General features: G+C 35.9%; 2 protein-coding genes and 1 long non-coding RNA gene across 3 annotated transcripts in view; 2 read left to right on the forward strand and 1 right to left on the reverse strand.

Annotated features, from left to right (window-relative positions):
• LOC134670037 (uncharacterized) overlaps positions 1-24,959 on the reverse strand; it is a 366,992-nt gene that overhangs the window by 230,141 nt on the left and 111,892 nt on the right. The gene's annotated exons all lie outside the window — the stretch shown is intronic.
• Positions 50-4,901, forward strand: LOC134670003 (glutathione S-transferase theta-1-like). Its single transcript, XM_063527650.1, has 5 exons — positions 50-308; positions 519-606; positions 1,640-1,790; positions 2,238-2,421; positions 3,839-4,901. The coding sequence occupies exons 1-5, from the start codon at positions 197-199 to the stop codon at positions 3,988-3,990; spliced, it is 687 nt and encodes a 228-aa protein (XP_063383720.1). The 5' UTR covers positions 50-196; the 3' UTR covers positions 3,991-4,901.
• Positions 8,538-13,058, forward strand: LOC134669773 (uncharacterized). Its single transcript, XM_063527401.1, has 5 exons — positions 8,538-8,812; positions 10,049-10,950; positions 11,287-11,460; positions 11,762-11,909; positions 12,630-13,058. Exons 1-5 carry the CDS (start codon positions 8,620-8,622, stop codon positions 12,800-12,802), a joined length of 1,590 nt encoding a protein of 529 aa, XP_063383471.1. The 5' UTR covers positions 8,538-8,619; the 3' UTR covers positions 12,803-13,058.

Genomic DNA, 24,959 nt, shown 5'->3' on the forward strand with positions numbered 1-24,959 from the left:
ATCCTACCATCTATGTTATTGTCAATATCAAATGTCAAACAAGTAACAAGTAGAGTAGGTAGAGTAGATATTCTTTTCAACTTTAGTGAAAATTGTGAAAACAAGGCCAAAGTTCAAAAGTTATCCTTAATTTGTTTTTTTGTAAATTACTATTTATAGTTAAGAGTAAGCGTGAAATTTTAACATAAGTTTGAAAATGACTCTTAAGTTGTATTTTGATCTTATGTCACAGCCATCTCGAGCATTATATATTCTCTTAAAAAACGTTAAATGTGATTTTACTCCAGTGCCTGTAGATTTACGAAAAGGTGATTATTGAACAACATTGAACCCAGAGGGCCTACCGCGAAAAACGAAAATCGAAATTTCGTTATCTGCTTCTCTACCGCTCTTGCTCATTCGAGCGATAGAAAAGCAGATAAAGAAATATCGTTTTTAGCAGTAGGGTCTCCTAATTGTTGCCTTCTTGTGTTGCTTTTAAATGAATAGTTAATTTTAATATAACTTTTGATTGACAGCCGAACATTATTCTGAGGAATATACAAAAATTAACCGATTTCAACGGGTTCCTGTTATAGACCATGATGGTTTTGTGCTAACTGAAAGGTAAAGATTTACTTTAATATTACGTTACGACAGACCCCAATGGAAAGAGCTAGAGGGGGCCTTTCCAAGCGGCGCACTGAGCTTAGAGATATACTGTAACTCAGAACAGAAGGGCTTCATAGATAATAGCTTAATATTACATTTAATATACTATGTTAGTTTTGTTTTTGATCTTAAATGGTGGTGGTTGGTGACCCCTGGTCTAGACTGTAAGCTTATTTGTGAACAAATTGATTGATAAAATAATAAAGAAGTAGCATATAAGAAATTAGTGTGACTAGGTTGGGTTTATTAATTGGGTTGGGTAATTTACAGTGCTTTCATTGTCTAACCAGATTATGTTTATATTTTAGTTTACAATATTATTTAATTTATTTTTAATATGAACATTCATAAATTTAAATACAAATTAATTTTATCTAAAATGCTGAATGAAGATTGTTTTCTTATTCTGAAGTAGCTTATTAATTGGTAAGTCAAGTTATTAATCCATTATATATTTACGAGGGTGGATCAAAAAGTACCCGTGTTTGATGATAAATGGCATTGCTTAGGAAAATTGCTATTACTGTAGTGTAGTTTTATTATTATTGAATAAAAAAAACGCGTCTTCATTTCTAACACGGGTACTTTTTGATCCACCCTCGTAGATATGTTCGGTTGTGGCACCTCATTTGTAATTCAGTAATAATTATTAACATTATACTTAAACTTATAAACAATGCACATCCTACACCATTGAAAGTAGGACCCTGAAATTAAAAAAATATGTTTTTTTTTTCTCTCACTCTTTAAAAATGTAGAGAGCCAAGAAAGCTATTTTTATAAATACACAGGTGAAAAGGCTGTTCAAAGTTTTTAAGAACTTCTATGAAGTTGATATATTCTGAGGGTAGTTTATTAACACATTCACTGCCAGGGGGTGTGGCCTAGGTACAAACTTGTATGACTGTGAACGCACATGTGCATTGGGGACAGTGAATGTTTTAAGTACTTGAAAAGCATTAATTGCCAAGAATTTTTTTCGTTCCAGTGTTGCCATCTTGAAATATTTATCCCGTGAAGGCATTATCCCTGATAACCTGTACCCAAAGGATTCCAAGCAAGCTGCCAGGGTTGAGGAGTTTCTAGAATGGCAACATGCAGGGTTGAGATTGCACTGTGCCATGTTCTTTAGAGTGAAGGTCAGTGCATTGCCTAAATTTATAGATGGTCAAGCAAATCTTGTCAGTAGAAAAAGGCGCGAAATTCAAATTTTCTATGAGACGATATCCCTTTCGCGCATACATTTTTCAAATTTGGCGCCTTTTTCTACTGACAAGATCTGCTATAGTATAAAAATTAATTATTTCAAACTTCTGTGAAAATATAACTTCATGGAGAAAAAACTGTTTCAAATTTTCCATAAGTACTTACATTTTTCTATCCTTCCATTCCGTTACCGTCGTGATAGTGTAATGGTAACGGAAAGGAAATTGAGACACTTTTCTCTCATTAAGATTGCAAAAGCTCGTGATTTAGAAAATAAATAATGTAATAATGTAGAAATAAAAAATAAGTGAAGTATACAACTTTAAATATAACGGCCCAGGTATACAACAGGTACAGTACAACTTTCAATTCCGTTTCAGGCCCTTGACCCAATTATAACCGGTAAAACCCCAGACCTTAAGACACTGCAGGGCTACGAGCGCCGCATGGAGAGTGCTCTGGACACGTTCAATGACCTGTGGCTCGGGCAAGGCAAACCGTTCGTGGCCGGAGACCGCATTAGTGTGGCAGACTTGCTTGCCGCGTGTGAAGTGGAGCAGCCCAGTAAGTGACAAGTTAATAAAATGAAATGAATTAGGGATCATCCATTAATTACGTCACACGAATTTCTAGGTTTTTTTACCCCTCCCCCCCTCCTTGTCACACTTGGTCACATTTTGCAAATGCTTTCCCACCTGGTGTGACGTCACATTTTAGGCAATTTTGTTTTCAACGAAATCGGCAATACTGACTGCATTATTTTTTTAATAAAAAAATATTTTTGGGAAGAGAAATATTAGTAATTTTATAACACAAAACCAATAAGGAACGAAAATTACCTACTTCCAAAACCTCATTATTTAAATGTACAGCGAATAAAAAAATATAAATTAATTTTCGGTTACTGATGAAGTTAAAGTGACGTCACAATGTTTGTGACTCCCCCCTCCCCCATGTCACAACATGTCACATTTTCTTGACCCCCTCCCACCCCCTAAACGTGTGACGTAATTAATGGATGACCCCTTAAATGAATGCATGAAATGAATTAATGCAGAATCACGAGAACTATTGATATAAAGAAAGAAAAAAAGTTTCGTGACACATTTTAACCCTCCGTCCGAGTGTGACAAAAAGGCCTCAAAATTTTTGTATTGAAAATTGGGACTCATTTGTATATAGTAGTCCTTGTCGCCCAGTGATTCTGTGTCGAAATAACCAAAAGTTGTTAATTTTTCGTAAAAAAGTAAATGATAGGTACACTTTTTTGTGTAAATACCCTATAAGCTTGTAAAGTTGCGTCCACAAAGGGGGAACGCGCCTAACAACCCTTTATGTTGAGCTAGGTGTTTAAGGGCTGTGCACACTGGCTGCGTGTGCGTGACGTGCACGTGCGGCGTTGTAGTATACGGATCCGTATGAGAGACGGCACACCGCTTGCGTGACGTGTGCGTGTGCGGCTCCAACATTTTAGAGCACGCGCACGTGCACGTTACGCACACGCAAGCCGGTGTGCACAGGCCTTTAAGGTCCCTGTTTCGGCATACAAATTTCCACCACCATAAACGTCATAAACCTATGAATTGGTATGCCGAAACAGGGACCTTAAAGGCCTGTGCACACCGGCTTGCGTGTGCGTGACGTGCACGTGCACGTGCGGCGTTGTAGTATACGGATCCGTATGAGAGACGGCACACCGCTTGCGTGACGCGTGCGTGTGTGGCTCCAACATTTTAGCGCACGCGCACGTGCACGTCACGCACACGCAAGCCGGTGTGCACATGCCTTTAAGGTCCCTGTTTCGGTATACCAATTTCCACCACCATAAACGTCAAAAACCTATGAAAATATACAATTAAGTACAAACTCAGTGCTGAATTAACCTAGGTAGGCTGTATCTACGTAGTCTGAAGCGCAGACCTTAAAAAAAATATTGAATGCTTTTATACAAAGAAAATACAACTACATACTGTTTTCACAGGGATGGCTGGTTACGACGCTAACGCCAAGTACTCGAACATCGCGGACTGGATGCGGCGCGTTCGCGAATATTTCAACCCGCACTACGACGAGGGGCATGTCATCCTCAACAAGATTGTGCGGAATAAGAGCAAAATGGCTCCTAAACTTTAAGGCCCCCGTTTTAGTAGGGAGTATAGGTGCTAATATAGTAACTTTCACACGAGTATTCCGTTTGCGGGATCCTGCATGCATACTACAAAAAACTGTACCCGTAAAAACTGGACGTCAGAGGAAAACAGCTCTAAAGTGGGATCCTATCTCATCGCATAATAATTGATTGTCAGTGTCAATGTTACGCATAAATCTCTTTCCGCATATTTTTTCTCCAGCTGAAACAGAAAGTATTTGCGAAAATATTTTGCATAGGTTGTGTAGAATAGCTTAGGTTAGGTTAGGTTTGTGTTATAATTTTTCGGAAATGTTAATATTTCCAGCATAATAACAATTATGCGAAATGAGTTTTATGCGTAACATTACATTAGGACAATCAATTATTATGCGACCCAATATGGACCTCTCTAAAGTGTATGCGACCCGCATTTCAACCCGTACTAGGACGAGAGTCATCAGAGCCATGTGGGGTTTTTGAGGATTACATAATCCTCAACAAGATTGTGCGGAGTAAGAGTAAAATGGCCTATGAATAAATCCGTTTCTGTATACACAAGATAACATTCTATATATGTGTAAATTGTATATATGGAGTATGCGACCAACTCCAAATACTTCAGAATGTGGATTACACGGAGTAGTTCCAAAAATGGACTCTAAGACACACCTGACATGAGCTGAAATAGTCAGAAATTCATCACTGGAATCTCTATAGTCACAAATTCAATATTCCGTCAACATTCCGATTCCGGTGCTGAATTTCCGATTTTTCTACATAAAACAAGTGTCAATGATAATATCTTGAGTTTATTATGTTACTTTTGATTTGAAATCAATCAATGTCTGTCCGTTTGTACCTATTAATCTAACATATCAGTTTAAAACTATATGCATTTGCATTGTGATTAATATCACTAAGGACTGTATCGTTTATTATGAATACAACTTTACTTAGCCGTTTTTTCTGGTATTATATTTTTATTAAAAAATTACACATATAGTTTAATTAGTGCTTTAATAATAAGTAACATTTCGTCCTGGGAGATCACGTAAAGCATATGGTTTGGACAATATTTAGCTAATCCTCCCGAGTAACTACAACGATTTTGGACAAATACTACAAGAAAATTTACGGTTTGCGAACAAGACGAGATATTACACAAAAAAAATCGTACTATGTAAACAGCAATTACATATGATTCGTAAAGCGAAACATCTGGGCATAGTCTAATCATTTCTTTTAGTTGGAAAAAAAGATTTGGATCTGTGCTTGGTGGCCTTTTAGAGAATATGGCATGTTACTTACGACAACCCCGACTTTGGTATACAAAATAACCATCATGGAGTATTTCTATCTACCTGTTCTAGCCATGGTTCAACGCCATGAATGTCCATTAGGCTTAGGATTTCGGTAGATTCTTTTAGCTGATTCCCTCATTTCGCTGGCATCAGAAATTGACGGGAATCCAAAATGTTGCATAAAAAGTCGTTTTCATGTAAAGAACAAAATTCACCACATTTATTCTGTGGATGTTCAATTGAGCAATCATGAAAAGGACACTTAGATGGCATATTTTGGCAGCATATTAACCTTTTGTTTCTTTAAATCGTACTAAGGAATCGGTGAAATAGTCTCAAATTAAGCTCGACAGGCTTGTCCAAATTACATTTGCTAGACGGTATTAAAATCATCATAAAGTCCCTAAAATAAAATAAATGTAAAACCTTCTTATATCAGATATGGCTTAAAAATACCCCAGATTATACCTTAAGAACATAGTTATACAAAATAATACACACGTCAACAGTTAGACCAGGTTTTATCTGTATTTATAATAAACGATACAGTCCTTATTCTGTATTAAGTCTGAATGTATTTCGTAATATAATTATTAATTATAAAGGAATTATATTTTATAACAGATATTTTGTTTTATTACGGTTAATGTAGATGTGGAACTTTTCCATACTTGTGTTGTGATTATAATATAGTAAATGAACCGTGTACCGTGTACCTATACTTATACCTAAACAAATAAAGTTATTTATTTTTATACTGAAATATGTTGTTTATTTTTGATGCTAAATGTGTTACCTATCCTATATCGTTGCAGTGCAACCACCACCATTTTATGATATTGTATATGTTGATGATTTACATGCATTGCAACTATACTAAACTTAACACGCGCAAACATTTTAACGGTAACTATTTTCTATATGTCTTCAATAATATATTACAATGGCCTAATCTTGTTACTTTCGTGAAGAAATATACAAGTAAAATTAAATTTGTTTGCTTGTGGTTGAGATTTCAGAACCAACGCCATCTAGTCAATTTATTCTAAAACTCAAAATCACCCTATGTAGCTTCTACTTAATAGGCTTTTTCTACTGGACAATAGATGGCGTTCACAATCTTACGCGTTATTTCAACTTTTTGCCACTCGTCAATAGATGGCGCTGGCAAACATGACTAACTACCGTCGGGCTGTCGACCGGGTTACTCCATTTGTTTCTGTATTTTGAAAGGGGTACGAAAACGGATATTACTAGAAAATTTGAAAAAACATATTGCAAACATTTAAATAAAATTTTAGTAGTGTACGCGAATAAGTGCCTACCTACACGTAGGATAAATTTGTGGATTTTTAGTAAAAGAAATATAAAATTGGATTTAATTGAATCTATACTACAAAAATAAGAAACAAAACTTTGTGTAGACATTGACATGTAGATAATTATACGTATTTGTTACTAGTACCCGTTCGCTTCAAGTTGGCAGTCCGGTACCACAGTTGGCGTTTATAAATTTTGAAGTCACGTCATGTTTGTGACTCGCCGGGCTCACTGACGGGCTCCTCTTTTGTCACAACATTTTCATGATCCCTTCCCAGCGCCTAAATGATATCTTAGATACTTTATAAGTACCTTCATATAATACAGATACCTTACTATTATTTGAACAACTAGCACTAAATTGGATCCACATTGTATCCAGATGTGTCCCTCATTCAATATGAATCTCATACTTACTCATATCTTCAATACCATTTGTTGTATCCTGAACAGCATGTGAACGACAAACATAATATTACCCAACATTCATCTCCATTTCCGCTTCAACGGTACCAAGAACCAATAGAAATTGATTTATCTACCTTGCACTTGCCTCGCCTGTGAGTACAGGGCAGAAGGAAGGAAAAATAACTAAATGCGGAAATAGAATTCACTCAGTTCGAGTAGAGTTCCGGGCGTAAATTGTGCGACTATAATCCATGCTTTAAAAGTATAGATTTTAGACTTTATTTTTGATATATTCTGGCAATAAGTGGCTTGATTTTACGTCTTCCACTACAGCTTACTATCTAGAGTACTCTGGACCCACGAGCTACGTTTCTATTGAATTTATTCGTTACACCGAAGTGTTTCTTTTCCAACTGCCCGTTCCCCCGTGTAAACACCACAATAAATATGCAATACAGTTGCCCGTAACATTACTACAATAATCCCTTACCTTACTTTCAAAATCAGATTAATCGCGCAGAATATCAACAATATTTGAACATTGTCTCGAACTCTTCTTCGACACTGATCTTTATTAATCTTGTCATTGTCATGCCCAATGCCCACACTCCACTTTAGCCCGAAAATAAAATACCCGAAGGATGCGCTGATTCGCCACATTTCCGGGAAGCGAACGGCGAAGGTAAGGCATTTTACTAGACATGTGTAGGTATAAGTAGACGTGTCGCGACCTACCCCACGGCGCGTTCGCGTGCCCTACCGGGCCCCTCCACGTGGCTTCACTGACCCAATTCAACAGCCCTCGAGTTTCCCATGACGTTGTGCGTAAGTTGAGGAAGTTGGGCTAATCAATTCGAGGGTTGTCTCCTTTGCGCGGTGGTTCATATTAAATGTAGGGGATAGCGTGCTAAGTTTAAAGTTTTTATAGCTTGCTTTATCTTATTGGAAAAGATATTTTGGTTATTTCAAACATCGTTGTCGCGTAGAAGCGTATTCCATTTTAAATTTTAACCACGTTTTATGAGAACTAAAATTTGTTCTTTGACTGCCTAGGGACTATTTTCTCTATGGCTACGGCAGCAAGACAAATAGGCTCTACCAGGTAGAGCGTGGTGCAGGTATTATAGTCTACTTACTGGTATAGAGTCTACCTACTGACCAATGTTTTGTTACAATACCAAAAAATTCACTACAAATTTTACAAGGCTCATTATTATTTATATATTCACCTGACTCATTGCTTGCTTATGATAAAATGTTGTAGGTACCTACCATTAATTTGGCCTACGTTTCCGTTTCCAAAATTTAGCTAAACCGACAATAAAATAGTCGGCGACAAAAGCTTGTGTCAAAAATGCAAATTATAAGTAAATACATAGTTACTTAATTTAATATACATGTATTTATTACCACATTTTGTATCGTTATGTCGTAGCCACCAGTTTCGAGTTACTTTAGCCAACAATAGCATTTTTTTATGGAAATTGATTTTATTTTTACGGTACCTGCTACGGTTAACTTATCGTGTTGCAATATTCGCGTTATTTTATTATTTCATATTTGTACTGTTGTTATTAAATTGATTTCGTTTATAATGTGGCAATGTGGTTTTGGCTGCTTTTATTTTTGCCTAAAATAAATTATGCTAAAGAGCAAGATTGCGCGAACATTGCCTGTGACCATAATAATGTAAACGTGTGTGGTGTTCGTAGTGGCGGGTCTAAGGAAGTTTCTTTTAGATTATTCGAGGACACATGTGCGATGCTGAAATTTGAGTGTGAAACGGGAATGAAAGGTACCTACAGAAAAATATAGACCAAAGTACCTAAGTGCCACGTCTAGGTGTAGTTGTGTAGAAAGAAACCTAATAAGTGACCTCAATTATATTTACATATACCTAAAATGTGCATGTTGGGGAAAGTTTCAAATAAATTGGAAAAGATCTCGAAAATTTCAAGGAACTTAAAATTATAAATTAAGGAAACTATCATTCAAAAGGGGCTGTCCATAAATTATGTCATCGATTTTTGACGATTTTTGACGCCCCCCACCCCTAAAATCATCCAAAAATCATGCTTCGAATGATCCCGTTTCCTTTTACGTCATGCTACCATCATCCGATGTCCAGAGTCCAGACCCCCCCCCCTAATTTGAAATGACGTAATTTATGAATAGCCCCAAATAGAAAATTTCGAGCTCCATACAAAAGTATGTGACGTTTGCGAGATTTTTTAGACAGTAGACATTTCGCAATCTAGGAAACTTTTAACTGCACATCAGTATTGACGGGATCGTTACTGCCACATAAACCAGCTGGGATTGGGACACATTCGAGTCTTTGAGTTCTAGATATAATACGGACGTGGCACCATGGCAGCAGTGTTCACGTTATCCGATCCGATATCGGATGTCGGATGGCCTGTGACCGTGGAAAAAAATTGCCGCTTGAGATTCTTGAGAGTGCCCTATGGCGTAGTCATTTTATATTTGTATTGACGCTTTATTTTTGAGAATTATTATCAATTAAATTGATAAATAGACGTAATAAAAGGATCATTTATAATTTAAATTATTTTATTATATCGCGTCGGACTAAATGAAAATGCACATCACAACATTGTCACTAATTTGCCTAAGTTATATAAGGTAGGTAGGTAGGTAGCTGCCTAAAGGTGATAAAAGGTGATATAAAGGTGAGCAAATTAGTGAGAAACGAAAATAACGCCCTATAGGATTATTATTTTTTGTTTCTAATTAGCCACTCGTTACTGTTTATTTTGGCTTAATGCTTCACTTGCGTACCAATTAAGACGATAATGATGGGTTTGTTTTTTCCTTAAAGAATTTTTTTGCGAATAAATGCTTTTTATGGAATCTTATCTGATTTTACTTTATTGGAAATGTATTTGGACTTGTATGTAGGACGAAGTTTTCGACATTTTATTTACTTGAAACATAAAATAAGTTCTAGTATTTAACTAGTAGCAACTAGTTGGCTAACTAAATGGCTATTTTAATTATTTTTCTACAGATTTTAGATCTATCAGCATGGAGTACTGTAACCAAACTTTATCGCTGGACGCTAGACGAAATAGCAACTTAAGACAAAATATTACTGCCGAACAGGAATCACAAATCGAAGATTCTTCTTTGAGAACTAATACAACATTAGATATAACGGACACAACTGATATTTCTGAACATTCGACTTGCATTCAGTGTGATTGTACTGCTAAAGCCGAACCTATTTGTGCGATAAGAGCGGAAGGAGCACGGTTCATCATCAAATGGTTTCATGACAAATGTCATATGTTTCAGTACAATTGTGAGAATAATATGAATTTTACCGAAACCCATGACTACATTTGTGTTGAAGATAAAAACTATCAAATATCAAAGGAAAATTCATCGACTGGACCCGTTGCAACAACTGAAGAAACAGATGATACAGAAATAATCGAGACAGACAAACCAGACTTAGAAAATCAAACATGTATTCAAGATGAATGTATTTCAGATGAAAAAGTGATTTGTGCAATAAGGACAGAAGCTGAACGTTTTATAATTAGATCGTTTAATGACACGTGCCACATGCTACAGCATAACTGTGAGAAACAGGTAAACTTTAGTGTCACTGATGATTTTCTTTGTGCCCGAGATAATGACTTACAAGACGGAAGCAAGGAAGATATTCTACCATTTAATGATGTTATAGAAAAAGTAGAAAACACACAATTGTCAGAAGAAGTTGAACACGCAGAAGATTTAGAAACAACTTTAGACAGTGAAAAACGTTATAAGGTCGAAAAACCAGATGAAGAAGATTTGTTACCAAGAAATTTGGTAGTTTCAACGTTTAATATAAATGATAATATTAACCAAACGGTGGACAGATTCTTCGCTGCATCTCATACAACGGGTATACAGTTGGAGGTATTTGTCCTTCCTTAAATTTAGTTAAACATTGTCTACAAAAATCTTGGGGTCTTAGCAGTTAAAGTGAATGCGAAAGTGAACCGTGCTTGTAGGTTCACTTTCGCATTCAGCTTATGGATTTTTAACTCCATTTTGGATAAAAATCAATATTTTTTTTATGTCAAAGTTGTCGATTGTTAGGGAAGTATGTTCAGGCAGCAGAGTTTTTGAAAAATAATCAAAATAACTACGATATCTGCGAACGCATGGCCGTCCGTTCAGGGCTCGGCGAGCTGCGTTCGAAGGACCAGAACTCACTGTACTCATTTTCATATACCTACTAACTTATTTCAGAAAATAGAAAACGAGGACACACGCAGGATGCAAGTGAAATACACGGGACCGATCAACATATTCGCGCCGAGAATGTTCAGGCCGGCGAACTACACGGGAATTAACAGCTTGCCTGATGAAGAATACTTCGAATATCAGCCGTTGGTCAAATATTGTTTCCACAAATGTCCCAAGGTAATCTGCGAAAAACTACCTTGATGCGGATCCACTCCATATTGGTTTACAGCCGATACCCTGTGCGTAGGTGCGTACACGGGTGTGGCGGGCGGATGCGAATCCAGAGTGATGATCGCCTTAGTTATTCATCGGGAGGAAAGTAATTTTGTTTTATTGCAAATTCGTTCCCTAAGGTGGTAAAAAAAGGGGTTGAAAGTTTGTATTCGGATCCACTTTTTAATAGGGGACTTGAAACTTTGTTTTCACCACACCAGGTATTAGTGTTGTATCAGATATGTATCTATTTCTTTATTTACAGAAATGTCCGGACTTCTACAGGCCCGTGTGTGGCGGTCGGATCGACAGCAAGAAGCAAACTCCGTTCCTTTTCTATAAAAATCACTGCTACATGGACAGGGCCAAGTGCCACATGTTTTGGGCAGGGTACAAGGGCAACAATCTAACAGGTACCTAATCATAATCATTTATTCGTTGTTGTAACCATGATATTTACTAATAAGTATGTACATGTAGGTATAATATTTATGAAACTACTGTACATATATGTCTTTTTACTAAGAGAAGAAATTTTGAGATAACTTAAAAATGGCTTAACTGATCATGCACGCTATAGTTTTCATTGAATGTCTTTATTAAGCTCTACATACTTTCATGATTTTTCCCAAAATTTTTGGAGCTTTTTCCCAAAGTTAGAGTACATCGTAACTAGTAGAAGAGTTTGTTTGGCAGCAGTTATTTATCGAAATTAAAACGAGTAGGGCGCTAACAAAGTTTACAAAGCCTTCCGGCACACTACGTTAATCAGCCATATGTGCCTTGAATAGTCATTCAATTGTGTTACTCATTGCATGAGGACAAGGTACACAATTGTATGTTTTAAATGTGCATAAGGTGGGATCAGCATTCCGACGGTGCGGTGATGCGCACTAAACACTGCACGGAATGTTGTCAAATTCAGTTGGATTCTTGGTACTCGTACAGCGAATGTATTGCGTCAATTTTGGGATAGCTGGTTATGGACATACTATAGTCTTGTCCTAAAAGAGCCTAATTTGTAGAGTAGACTATTATTTACATACCCACTTACTTACTGACAAAACACAGAACAATAAATATTTAATAAAATAAATAATTTGAAAACTTACAAGTCCTCTTTCGATTTCTAGAAATAGAAGAAATGGGTTTCATTTTCTGCGGCGGGTACAAGATAATGAACATGATGTACATGTTTCCACTGATCCGGATCCTGCAGAAGATGGGCCGGATCCGGAAGAAGGGAAAGATCCATTTCGTGATGCGCAACTTGGGCCAGTTTCCCGCACATTTGCAAGGGAAGTAAATCTGGGAGAATAAGGACATAAATACTGCATGCATCGTGTAATTTTTTAATGGACCGTTAAAGAGTTAATTTTAATGGTCCAGATTAAAAAAATATACGATCCAAGCCTTATCGCCTCTTTAAATAATTAATATTGTATTTAGTATATAGTACACACAAACCAGCAACTACACGTTTCTAGACAATCACAAAGTGATTTAGGAGATTTTCTTTTACCGAGAGGAAGACTAAGGAGACTTCTATCAGTGCCAAAAAAACAATATGATTCTTCTCCAGAGCAAGACTAAAAGTTGAAAAATATTGACATAATTATACTTGTCTTATCCACGATATATCAACTATTTATTTCATAATTGATTATAGACCCCTATTCGACAAGCGACGTTTGACGTATCGTGTTGATCTCCCGTTGATGTGGGAAAATCATAAGTTCTCGAATACGTACAATGTCAAAATTTGACATTAACAATCCACAGTTAGGGTGACAAGCAAACCAAACAGAACCACCCTTAGTTTAGAGTTGAGTTTTGGTTGTACCAAATGATATTATCCACCGTTGATGGAATCAACACTCAGTACACAATAAAATCAACTGTTGATTTGACGTGGATGCGAAATCTGACAGTTGTACATGTCGAATTTGGCCCTATATATCCTACGTACGTACCCCGTCTATTACTTAAACCTCAGATAACAGAAATTCGTGAAAGTTATGAAATGTTTGCGGTAAATGTGATCCAAGTTCGTATTTATTTGCAAAGCATAGTTGATGGTCTAGACTAGAGACTCTAGAGGCTTCTTTAATACCCTCAGTAATTTCCGTGTTTGAGCAAAACTTTTCCTAGACACTGCATTAGACTGCCTGTGCGATGTGAAAGCTAAGACAGGAGTACATTTTAGGACATTTCGGTAAGTAATTTTGAAATATATTATTTTTTCAACTTTTCAGTTAGTTTTAGCTACTTGATTAAACTGTAAATTTATACATCTAGACTTAGTAGTAGTAGTAGTAGTAAACTCTTTATTGTACAAAAATACATATTAAAAATAACATACAATTAGCAAGAAGTACAAAGGCGAACTTATCCCTTTGAGGGATCTCTTCCAGTTAACCTTTGAGTAGATGAGAGGAGAGAGTGAAAAGAGGGTGACAAATGCAGCAAAATGTACAACAAGGTACCAGAAAGATAAAGGATATAAATACATACAAAATTTATAGGATAAACATACATAACCGATTGTGCCTGCCTGAGCGACACAGGCAGCTCATTCCACAGCTTCACTGGACGCACTGCGAAGGACTTACCACTTAACCTTCAAAAATCTTTTGAAATAATGAATTTTAAAAACCAGTTCTGTAATGGTCTTTCATTAGGAATTTCTACACTTAGGTACCTGTTTATGGACCTTAATGAAGATTTATGTTAGATAGTAAAATATGCCTCTATCATAGCAATTTAATGTAATTTAACTTTATCAAATATGTAAGGAAACTTATTTCTCTATCGCCGTGGTAAACTTCACAGAAAATTTTGTTTAACATTCGCGAAAAAGAATAGACAATAGTCAAGTTGGTAAATCTAAACATATACCTACCTTTTTCTACTAGGTACTCTTCACGGACTAAAACGGTTCGCTATGTTTCAAGTTAAATTGACCAATCTCTACTGCTGTAAATTCTGTTCAACTGCCGTATTCGAACTTCAAGATATTCACAAGAGACGACACGTACTAGAGCCATTCTAGAGATACGTTATAGTTTAGATATCAACTAGTTCTCTTTTGCAGCGCGATTCGGGCAACCAATGGCACTTTTACGTTAGATAGAGTAAGGTATCTATTAGATGTGAATTGGATTTCTAAGTCATATCCTGTGGAAATCGTTCAAGAGTATCTCCAGAATCGCGCAAATGTCAAATTTGACAGGTTAGATCTTAAACATATCGTTATCGTATCTTGGTGATGTCTAAAAGATATCTAATAGATGTCTAATTCAAAATCCAAATCGGGCCCCAACTGTTCGTGTTATTTAGAAGTGAACACCTGTCAACATCCCTTCGCATGCATATTTCGCGTCAATCACCCTCGTTGCAATTTGGATTGACGTCCATTTAAAGCAGTTACTCGTAATTAAATTTTAAGCGAAATGTTGTGTAGATTGTGTGGACTTGATTGGAAAATCTGTGAGTGACGTAAACAAAATGTTACCAAATTGAGCACGCATCAAAAAAAGTGACAATTGGTAACAGGAATAAAATAAAAATGGACGAAGTACTTTTATACAGCAAACATGTACCTATACATGTACATATTTATGTGTGTGTATGTGTACATGTACGAAGGAAACATTATATTTATATACTAGGTATACACGATATTTTTTCTCTGCATGGTACGTTATTTAGCACCATATTATTATTTTTTGTCTCCGTTACCCAAAGATAGAAAATAAACTTGGAACAGATTGCGTTAAGCGTTAAGACCGCCTGGTTGTTCCTCGTTCGTTGTTTATCTTTCTGTACATGTAGATATTGTAAACTATGTGAGGTGCTGTGTATTGCACAATAAAGACATAATGCGCTAAATATCTCGATTACCTATAACTTTCAGGTACCTACTTACCTCGGATCCTTTTATAACATGTCATGTTCTTGCGATAAATGCCAATATAAAACGTTTTCTGATAGTACATAGTTAATAATTACCAACCTGCCAATATGAAGAGGTTATTACATTGCAGTTGTACCTACTCTTTGTGCAAGGATTCTCAAAGCCTTTCACAACGTCTTTTGTCTCCATACTTTAACTTTATTAAACAATATCTGCGTGTATCAAGTGCAAGATAAACTATCCTTTCTAACCGGTATCGGTAATGACAGCTCTATTAAGATCACCTTTGTAGCTACTATCCTATCGCAGACCTTTGTTAGGTACGCACTGATAGAATGGGGGGCGTTTGGTTTTTACCTTACTTTTATTTTCATTATCTGAATATTGTTTAATTTTCTATTTCCTGCAACTATCGGAAATCAATTCAAATCTCATTTACTTATATGTAAATTGATGTAAATTTAAAACTCAAACTACTATAAGACTCAGAGGTAATAATAAAATTACGATTTGCATAGTCCAATAAGGTAGGTATACCAGGCATATAGGTGCTTTAGTTCACAACCGCCAGCTCAGCCCCAACTTTAATAAAAGTTCACTATTAAAATTTAACGCGACACGGCAAATCAAACAACATCCCTTTGATGTCTGTGTGCTGAACGCAGCGCATACGTTCGTCATTTGGGGCTGACATTGCAAAGGAGTGGCGTTAGTGCGTGACGTGCGGCGATTCCGAGTTGTTTTTGACCGGTCGCGATATTTTAATTAATAGTGTTTTGCAAAAAGCTGTTACAGACGGGCGTCTATCTATAAATCTATATAGGTATTCGCTCTGTGCATAATGCTTACGAGTATTTAACATATATATGGCAGCAGCCAAATAGTATGAAGATGTCGTCGATTGAAAGTTCATATTATCACCAGGTCATGCGTTTGCGTCCCTTGTTTTTCCTCCACCACCAACTTTTCACACAGGTAAAAAAAAAGTTATATTTGAGGCAAACTATTATTTTCATCATAATTTTATATCTTTTAATTGGCTTAAATGTTCCTTATATAGGTATAATAATTAATAATAATAATGTACAGATTTATTAACGGGTTCGAGAGTGCCTATTTGAATAAAAAAAAATACTTCATATATTATGACATTAAACGCAGAGTATCTTGCTCGCAATATAGAAGTGAGATACACGTTACTATTTATAACAGTAATATTCGATTTATATACCTAACACCTGAAATTATTGGAGATTCCGTAAGCGTTGTTCAAGGGCTTTCGGGGATTATTTTCAGCCTTTTTCTAATTGGGGTGACTTTCTCTGCTGTTATTCAACACGTCTTAGCGACTTCGCAACTCTAAGTATAAATACAGTCGCCATCAGATATATCGGAGCGGCCAAGGCGTTCACAATATCTGAACATGCGCTCTAACGCCTTGATAACAGAGGCGTGTTCAGATATTTGTGAGCACCTTGGCCGCTCCGATATATCTGATGGCGTCTGACCTCTGGTGTGTGTGTATGGGTTGATTTTTATTTTGTCGTCGATTTTTTCGTTACTATTGGATATAATTTGGCTGGTTTGAATAGCTCCCCATTTTGGGCGGAATAAATACAAAATGTATGTAATTTTGCGTTGTGTTAACGAAAATACCTTAGTAATGTTTTCGTAGCTCACGAATATTTTTAGTACATACGGTGAAATTGCGTTTGTATGTACAGAATAGGCAACTCGAAATCTCGAATATGATATCGAAATCTAACGAAAATAAAATTCTACAACAATGTAAAAATCGGCTCATATACAAAGTTGTTAGTTTCAATACCAAATTATACAAGGGAAGAATGTAGTAGAAATCAATGTTTTTTTGGCCAGAAGGTCGATGCTGTTATAACAGTTTGATAAGGTTTTCTATTTTTTTTTAAATTTTAACCCTTTAGTCCGTAAGCGGCAACATATTTGCCATCATACTTAAATCAAAAACGCATCTCCACTATAAGAGTTACGGTTCTAAATCGAATGACTAGAAAGTAATGTCAAACTTAGTTAAAGGGTTAATCGTCTTTCAACATGCGCGTGCGCCACTGCACCAATCAGCGTAAACTGCTATAACACTGATTGGTTTCAAAATACAATCAGGTATTTGATAAAGCATCTCGCTCACACTTACTGATGCGCATGAGATGCTTGATGACGCGACTGAAGGTCGTATCAAAATAAGGTAAAACCCATGTCAAAATGTTAAAACAGAATCAACCTACAGCAAGGTGGCCCGGGGCACCGGGTTCAGAGCTGCTACTGAACAATCAGATAGATTACACTGGCAGTTACATTAAGAGTACGTTATTGCAGTCGCCATCAGATATATCGGAGCGGCCAAGGTGGTCACAAATATCTGAGCACACCTCTATTATCAAGGCGCTAGAGTGCGTGTTCAGATATTGTGAACACCTTGGCCGCTCCGATATATCTGATGGCGACTGTACAAACCACCAATTGCAATTTGTGTTGGTAAATAATCCAAACAATTATTGGTGCTGTTCATAGACTAGGAATCCTCTAGACCGAGTTTAGAGCAATTATTTCATGCAACCGATGATGCCAAGAATGCGGGGGTGCGCGGGACGAGGTGAGCGAAGTCCCGTGCCGTGATTGGTCCGTTCAAAGACACGGACGTCACACACACTTTCGACTCGAACATGGAGTAAAATTACCGTATGCGTGGCAGAGGGGGTAGCGCGACTATGCTAAGTCTGGAGGATGTTTTGTCTGTGGTGCTGTTACAACAATAAAATTAATATTACTATTGATATTATGACCGTTCTGTGCAAAACTGTAATATTTTTCGATCTGAAATGTTTTCATTACAAAATTATATATGTCACTTCCCCGATTCCAATGGAACCTCATTAGTCTTATTCAATACAGTAATAAAATTATAACACCTTGAAACTTTAATTCGTAGACTAAATGCAATAAATTTATGAGAACGTGCAGTACATAATTATTTATTTAACCATTACCTACGTATACAAGGAAGATGATCAATAGTGTGGGTATCTAGTTAAAACACCTGATGACACTGAGAGTGAATCCATTCTCGATCACTCGCGATAGTCGCGATCTTGAGCGAATTTTCGAGACACGATCTCAAATCCCCTTAGCTAAAATTGGCTATACTAATTTCTTCAACTCAACTATATAGATGTACAAACAGCAGTACCTATACATCGGTGGATCTTATTACAGTAGGCATACCTATCACCTATGTACAGTGTATGTATCTAGTGTATGTGTATATGTGTGTGTAGTGTGTGTATGTGTCTAGTGTGGGCGATGGTACCCTGTTATGAAAAGAGAACGAAATTACCGATCACTAATAACAACTGCAGCTTTATATTACCTGTACTGTACATGCTTTGACAAGTTCCTAGTTAATCCGGGCGCAGATTTTAGACCACTCAAATAGTCGTAACCACTATTGAAAAGTCAGTTCAAATTTGGACTTTGTAGCGTGGGAACACGGTAGAGAATAGAATGGGCTTTGTAATGGCGGCTGCGGCTGCTATGCGTGGTTGGCAGATTTAGTATCAATAGCAATCAAACGCACGACACATCAAAGGGATTCCCTGCAGCGGTTAGGTGTAGGGTTGCCAGCGCAGGAATTGCTTTTACCCGGCTGCGTGATGCAAAGGAAGGTAGTGTGTTTATCAGACTATGAAGGCATGTGTATAGGGATTGCAGAACCGGTACTGTTTAAAAGAACCAAGATTTTCGGTACCAGGCAAAAATGGAATCGGGATTTCCTGATATTTTCGGTACTTTCGGGACTGCCTTCAAAAATCAGTTTTTACCTCAATTTTCGGAAAAAAACCTAAAACGATCACGAATATTTCTCTAAAAATTAGTACCTACAGTATAATAAGTACCATAGTGAAGGTACACACACTTCTTTTTTACGATAATATGTGTCTTGAAGCCACACATTCATGACCTCTGCTTACTATATTCTACTAAATAATATAATTTGGTTTAATCCTAAATTACATTTGATATTTTACTATCTTTGTTGAAAAACATCGGCAAAAACTGAAGTGTGGCACAGTAATATCATCATTTAATTTAAATGTGTAAGTCGTTTCGTGAAATTGAATTAATTATTTTCGCATGCGTCCCGTGGCAGGGATATTTTAATATTCTACCTACTAATAATAGAACTATCAATACGAAGAATCAAGAAGTTGTTGCAGCCAGAATTAAGAAATTACCAAGGAGAGGCCATGTCACTGTAGTATTTTAAATATTTCTAAAATGTTACAGTGACATGCCCTGAGCCCTGAATCAATGAGATTTCCTTATACCGTATTCGAACTAAAATGCATATTTTATTAATTACACAATTTCTCTCTAGTTTTTGTTTGTATTTAGTACCTATAGGTACAAATAACTAATTATTCGTATAAAATTATTAATCGTAGAATCACTTATGTTCGTATAGTTTCAAAATACACAATTTTATATTGTTGGCATTGTCAAACTTATTGACTATTTTTGTTTTGATTTTAATATGTGGTCAGCCGTAAAAGTATTAGCGTCAGCCTTAGATTGATACAATATATTTCTTTTAAAAAACATGATTTTTCATGCTAAGTAACAAATATTGTACCGGAAATATTAGTACCGAAAATCCCGAAAGTACCGGGAATTTAATTTTGAAATCCCGGTTCTTTGCTTGGCTCTACATCCCGGGAATTCCCAGTACTTTCGGTTCCGGTATTTCCCGGGAGCAAACCGTGTGTATATTGGTTTATATCGTGGAACATAATGGCTTTAAAAAATCGAGACCCATGGGAAGTCTACGCAACAATTGATTTAATTTAATAGATGTAATAATAGTATTAAGCAAACGCGGAGTGGACCGCGCGATCTCGCCAACTATTACATAAACCCTAGAGGTTTTCAATAGTGGCATGCATGTAAAAATTGTATAAAAATATAAAGTGAATAAATAAACTAAAAAATAAATAAACTAAAAAAAAAAAATTGTAAATATTACTTAACACATTTCTAGAGTACAAACATTTTCATAAAGTAAACAGCGCAGGGTATTATTATCCTCTGATTACCTATAAAATAAATATTTATTTGTATTAAAAACAAATAACTCCATCAGCCTCCTGGAAAATACTCATTATAATACAATGTAATGGAATAATTCTTCATTTTCGCATATTTGCCGGATCCCTGTTAAATATTGACTTTAACTGCAGTGGCAACCATCGTGCCGCCTTCGACTGTTGATTCCGGTCCGATTCAAATATCTGGTATCCAATACCGGTTGTTTTCGCAGCGCCGGACCGCGGTAATTGGGGGTCGGATTGTGAAATTTGTAAACCAAAATTCAACACTAACAAAAAAACTACGCCTTTCAGAAAATAAACACAGTAAAAATCTGTACTTTTAGAGCGTCAAGTTAAACAGGCGGAGTTGACCTGACAATTCAAGTGCTACAAATTAGTCCTATTCTGCTTTCGTCACGCATTCTACATTGAAAGCCAGCGACGATTGTGACGAATGTAGAATGGGTGACGAAAGCAGAATAGGACTAATTTAAGAACTTGACGAAAAACGAATGGGACGACCCAAGAGGATACCACAAAAACGACGCCTATAACTTTTAACTTCTAACCCCCTTATTCATAAAACTTTATGGGATTGATTTAGTTAAATTATGTTTTATCCCTTTCTTACAAATACATAAGACAAAATGACAGATAAGGACCAACGATTATTAGCTAATTGAGGTCTTTAGCGCGTTTATGAATAAGGGGATAACACTTTCCTTTTCGCCAATTCTCCGCAAATTCTGGAGTTAACTACTTGTACGCCTTATTTTTAAAGCAATTTGCTTGTAATTCTCTCTCGTAACAATGAAACAATGGATCGGTGCATTTTTGGTACGACATTAGAGTGACGGGCACTTCTTTTGCTGCATTTTGCCGACAAATATGCAAAGTACTCTATAACTTGTTATGGGTTTGAACTGGCTTTGATACGACCTTGACGATCGTCATAGCAAAGACGTATATAACTTCTTATAAGATGAATAAAGTCTAAGAAAAAAACGTGCCTCGGAAATCAAGAAAAAGTCATTTTCGGATAGATGGTGCACACACCTTTAGCCTATTCTCGGCTAGATGGCGGGACGACACCGTTTCATATTTAATAATTTTAACACATAGATATCTGTAAATGAACATGGGTCAAAATGATATAAAAATATTAAAAATAATAAAATCATTCATCCATATATATTCATTGTTTGATAATTTTATACGTGTTTATTTTGAGTTATAGATGGCAGTAAATTTACAGTGACTACAAGATTTACTATGACACGACCCCTCTATACTATCTATTCTTTTTGGTCATAGTGATCTCACGTACGACTTTCACTTCATTTCTCATGCACTAATCACCGTGACCGATGTTCAAGGTCGTATCAAAACCAGTTCAAACCCATAACAAATTGGTAAGTCTGAATCGGGCTCGTAATGGGTGGATAATGGGTTCTCTATTCACTCCACATGAGTTTTCCTGTGTTATCGGCTACGAACGTAGCGCGTAGCTCGCGTTGCCAGACTTGCCAGTTGAATGTGCTAAATCTCAGCCTACGCTCTACGCCCAAGCGCCACGTAGCGCGTAGCAGCAATTATTATGCCCTTGAGTAAAATCCAAGAGGCGTAAAGTGATTACACCGGGTGTGGCCTGTAATATAGGCAAAAAATTTAACTGTAGGCTGTACGCCTCATACTGATCAACATTTGTTCAGCGACTTTAAAAAATAACTTGTAGTTTGATTTTTAATACACTTTAAAGGTTATTCAAAGACGCAATGTATTGCGAATTTTGTTATGTTTAAGGCTTGACAAGCAATGTCAATCACAATGAAATGGCGTGGCGATGGCATCCATTGAAGATAATATTTATTTTGTATGAAAAATAGGGAGTCTAAATACTTCATAATTTTTAAAAGTTGTTAAACAAAAGTGTCACCGTTAGAGGTGTACAATCTACATATGTTTTAATTATTTGCTCGTGTTAAGTATAGGCCACACCCGGTATAAGCGTGTTGTGACTGGTTATGAATTTGATCTGTTAGTAATTGTTATGTAAATAATGTCAGTGTTGAAAGTGACATTTCTTCAACCCGAGACGAGACGATCATATCCATAACAAATCAAGGCCAACTTTTAAAAAATATATATTTTTTTAAATGTGAGCGCAATGTGTGTTATTTAGAGAGTAACGATTTTTTTTATTTGCTGTTGTTTGTTGCTGCTCCTTAAAAAATCTTTAACGTTAGCGGAATTCTACACATACATCTACGACTCGTACTTACACAAATGGGACTATTAATGACACAAATCTGTTTTAATAGAACGAAGAACTCTTACAAGTCGCCAAATGTTGACCGAATTAAAGATAAAAAATTGAGAACATTAAAAAAAAGAAAAATAATTAAATTACATAGGTATTAAGATGATCTATAAGAGAAATTACGCCTATCCTATCTATTAGGGCTCATTTAGAACTCGCATGCGAGTTTCATTATATTGTGGGTTTTGATCGGTCGCTTGTATTGGATGTAACCAACAGCGAGTTCACGCGTTTCTAAATCCAAATGCCATTAAAGTGGTATAAAATAAACGAATTCAGTACTAATGCTTTTTTTATTTTACAATACATTTCTAATAGCCCCCAGCCCCACATTAGAACCAACATTTTTGATAAGTAGATATTAGATCGATCGAGCCAATTTTCTAATCAAGTTAAACCGCATGTCCTTATTAATATCACAATATGCATGCTATCGATACTATAATTACAGTCATAACTTTTGCCACGACGGAAGGGAAGTATCTAAAAATAGCGTAATGCCACGACTCAGCCACGTATGCCTCTCGCATTGGACGGCCAAGGCTCATTGTCGATCAACTGTCTCTGACTCACAAAGGGAAAGAAGAAAGAGACACGTTTAAGTTTTTATAGCTCTATCACTTTCATGTGTCATCAGTGTTTTGTTTTAGATTGTGGTCGGTAAGTTGTGGAGTTGTTGAACTGAGCTTGTTGCTGGCGGCGAGTCAGTTTTCACTGTCCTAGTTTAGTTTCAATTGTACTTTCAAATAGACGATGTCGTGAAAATGGTAAGTACATAAAATACAACAAAAATTAAATTAAACACAAAAATAAATATTTTTATTTATGCGTCCGGTGACCAGAAGGCTGGCAGCTAATTTGACACTTTGGCTAGCAGCTAACCCTGGCATTTAAAAAAGGAGACGTTGCGTTGCCAGTGCCAGCCTACTGGTTATTATTATATACGAAGGCTACTTGATGTTATTTTTTTATTTGTAAGTCTCTTTAAAGCTAATTAAATAGTTATTAAATTTTATTTAACATTATAACAATTAGCTTTTCTGGTATCAAAATAATTTCGTGTATATAACGTAATTATTTTGATAATAATTTAACTTTTAAGTCTATCAATGTAAATATAAGTACGTACAAGAGAGGATATGGATATTTTCCGAACGCGCGTTTGACGACCGCAGGAAGTTTTCCATATTTAAGGGACTTTTTCTGTCCTCATTATTTTTCTTCCGCGGGTTCCTTCGTTCGTTTAAAAATAAGTTGATAAACTTTATATTGCATGAATAATTTATGGCAATCGATTTATTTTAATAAGTTTTACTACTTATACATACATCCAATATTTTATGTACTTATTTATCTTTACACCTTCAAGTAAAGGGTCTTTGTGTGCCTCTATGTTATTGTTATTGTGTATTTAACAATCAAAATTATCTTCTTACAAAAATAAAACAATACAAAATACTGATATATGCATAATAACGCAGTGTTGAATGTAATGTGTGTAATGTGTTGTGTGTAACTATAATATCTGAACACACAATAGTTTCAGATATCATTTCATGATACTAGTTGAAATACCGTCTCATCAATGTTGTAAATTAAATATTGTATAAATTAAAATGATCAACGATGATTTCTTTTTCATTTTAAGGTTTAATTAATTAATTAAATTTGGTTCATTTAGGTTAAAATTGCAAGTAAGATGTTGTGAAAAACAAAGCGTAATTAAAATTCAATTTTAAATTAGTGCTTCAATATTTTTAGTTAAATTTAATTACACCCGCCTAAATTATTGTAATTGTGATTAATTAGGAAGCAGGTAATCAGAAAAATGTATAGAAACATAACCAAATGCCAAATAATCTTAATAATCTTAAGTATACTTTAACTTATCAAACCAATTTATGAAATTATGAGCCTAATTACATTAAATCTTACAAATCAAACTCTTATAAACCTGTTATTACTTTTCATTAATTAATACGATGCAGTGATCGATCGATCCGACTGTACATGTAATAATTTGTTTCCAGCCGTAATGCAAGCCAGCCGCCAAAGCCATGCACACTAAAGTAGTATCAGCCTGAAGATGCTATACGCGCTTGCA

The sequence above is a fragment of the Cydia fagiglandana genome, chromosome 13, assembly GCF_963556715.1.
Source record: "Cydia fagiglandana chromosome 13, ilCydFagi1.1, whole genome shotgun sequence".
Lineage (NCBI taxonomy): Eukaryota > Metazoa > Arthropoda > Insecta > Lepidoptera > Tortricidae > Cydia > Cydia fagiglandana.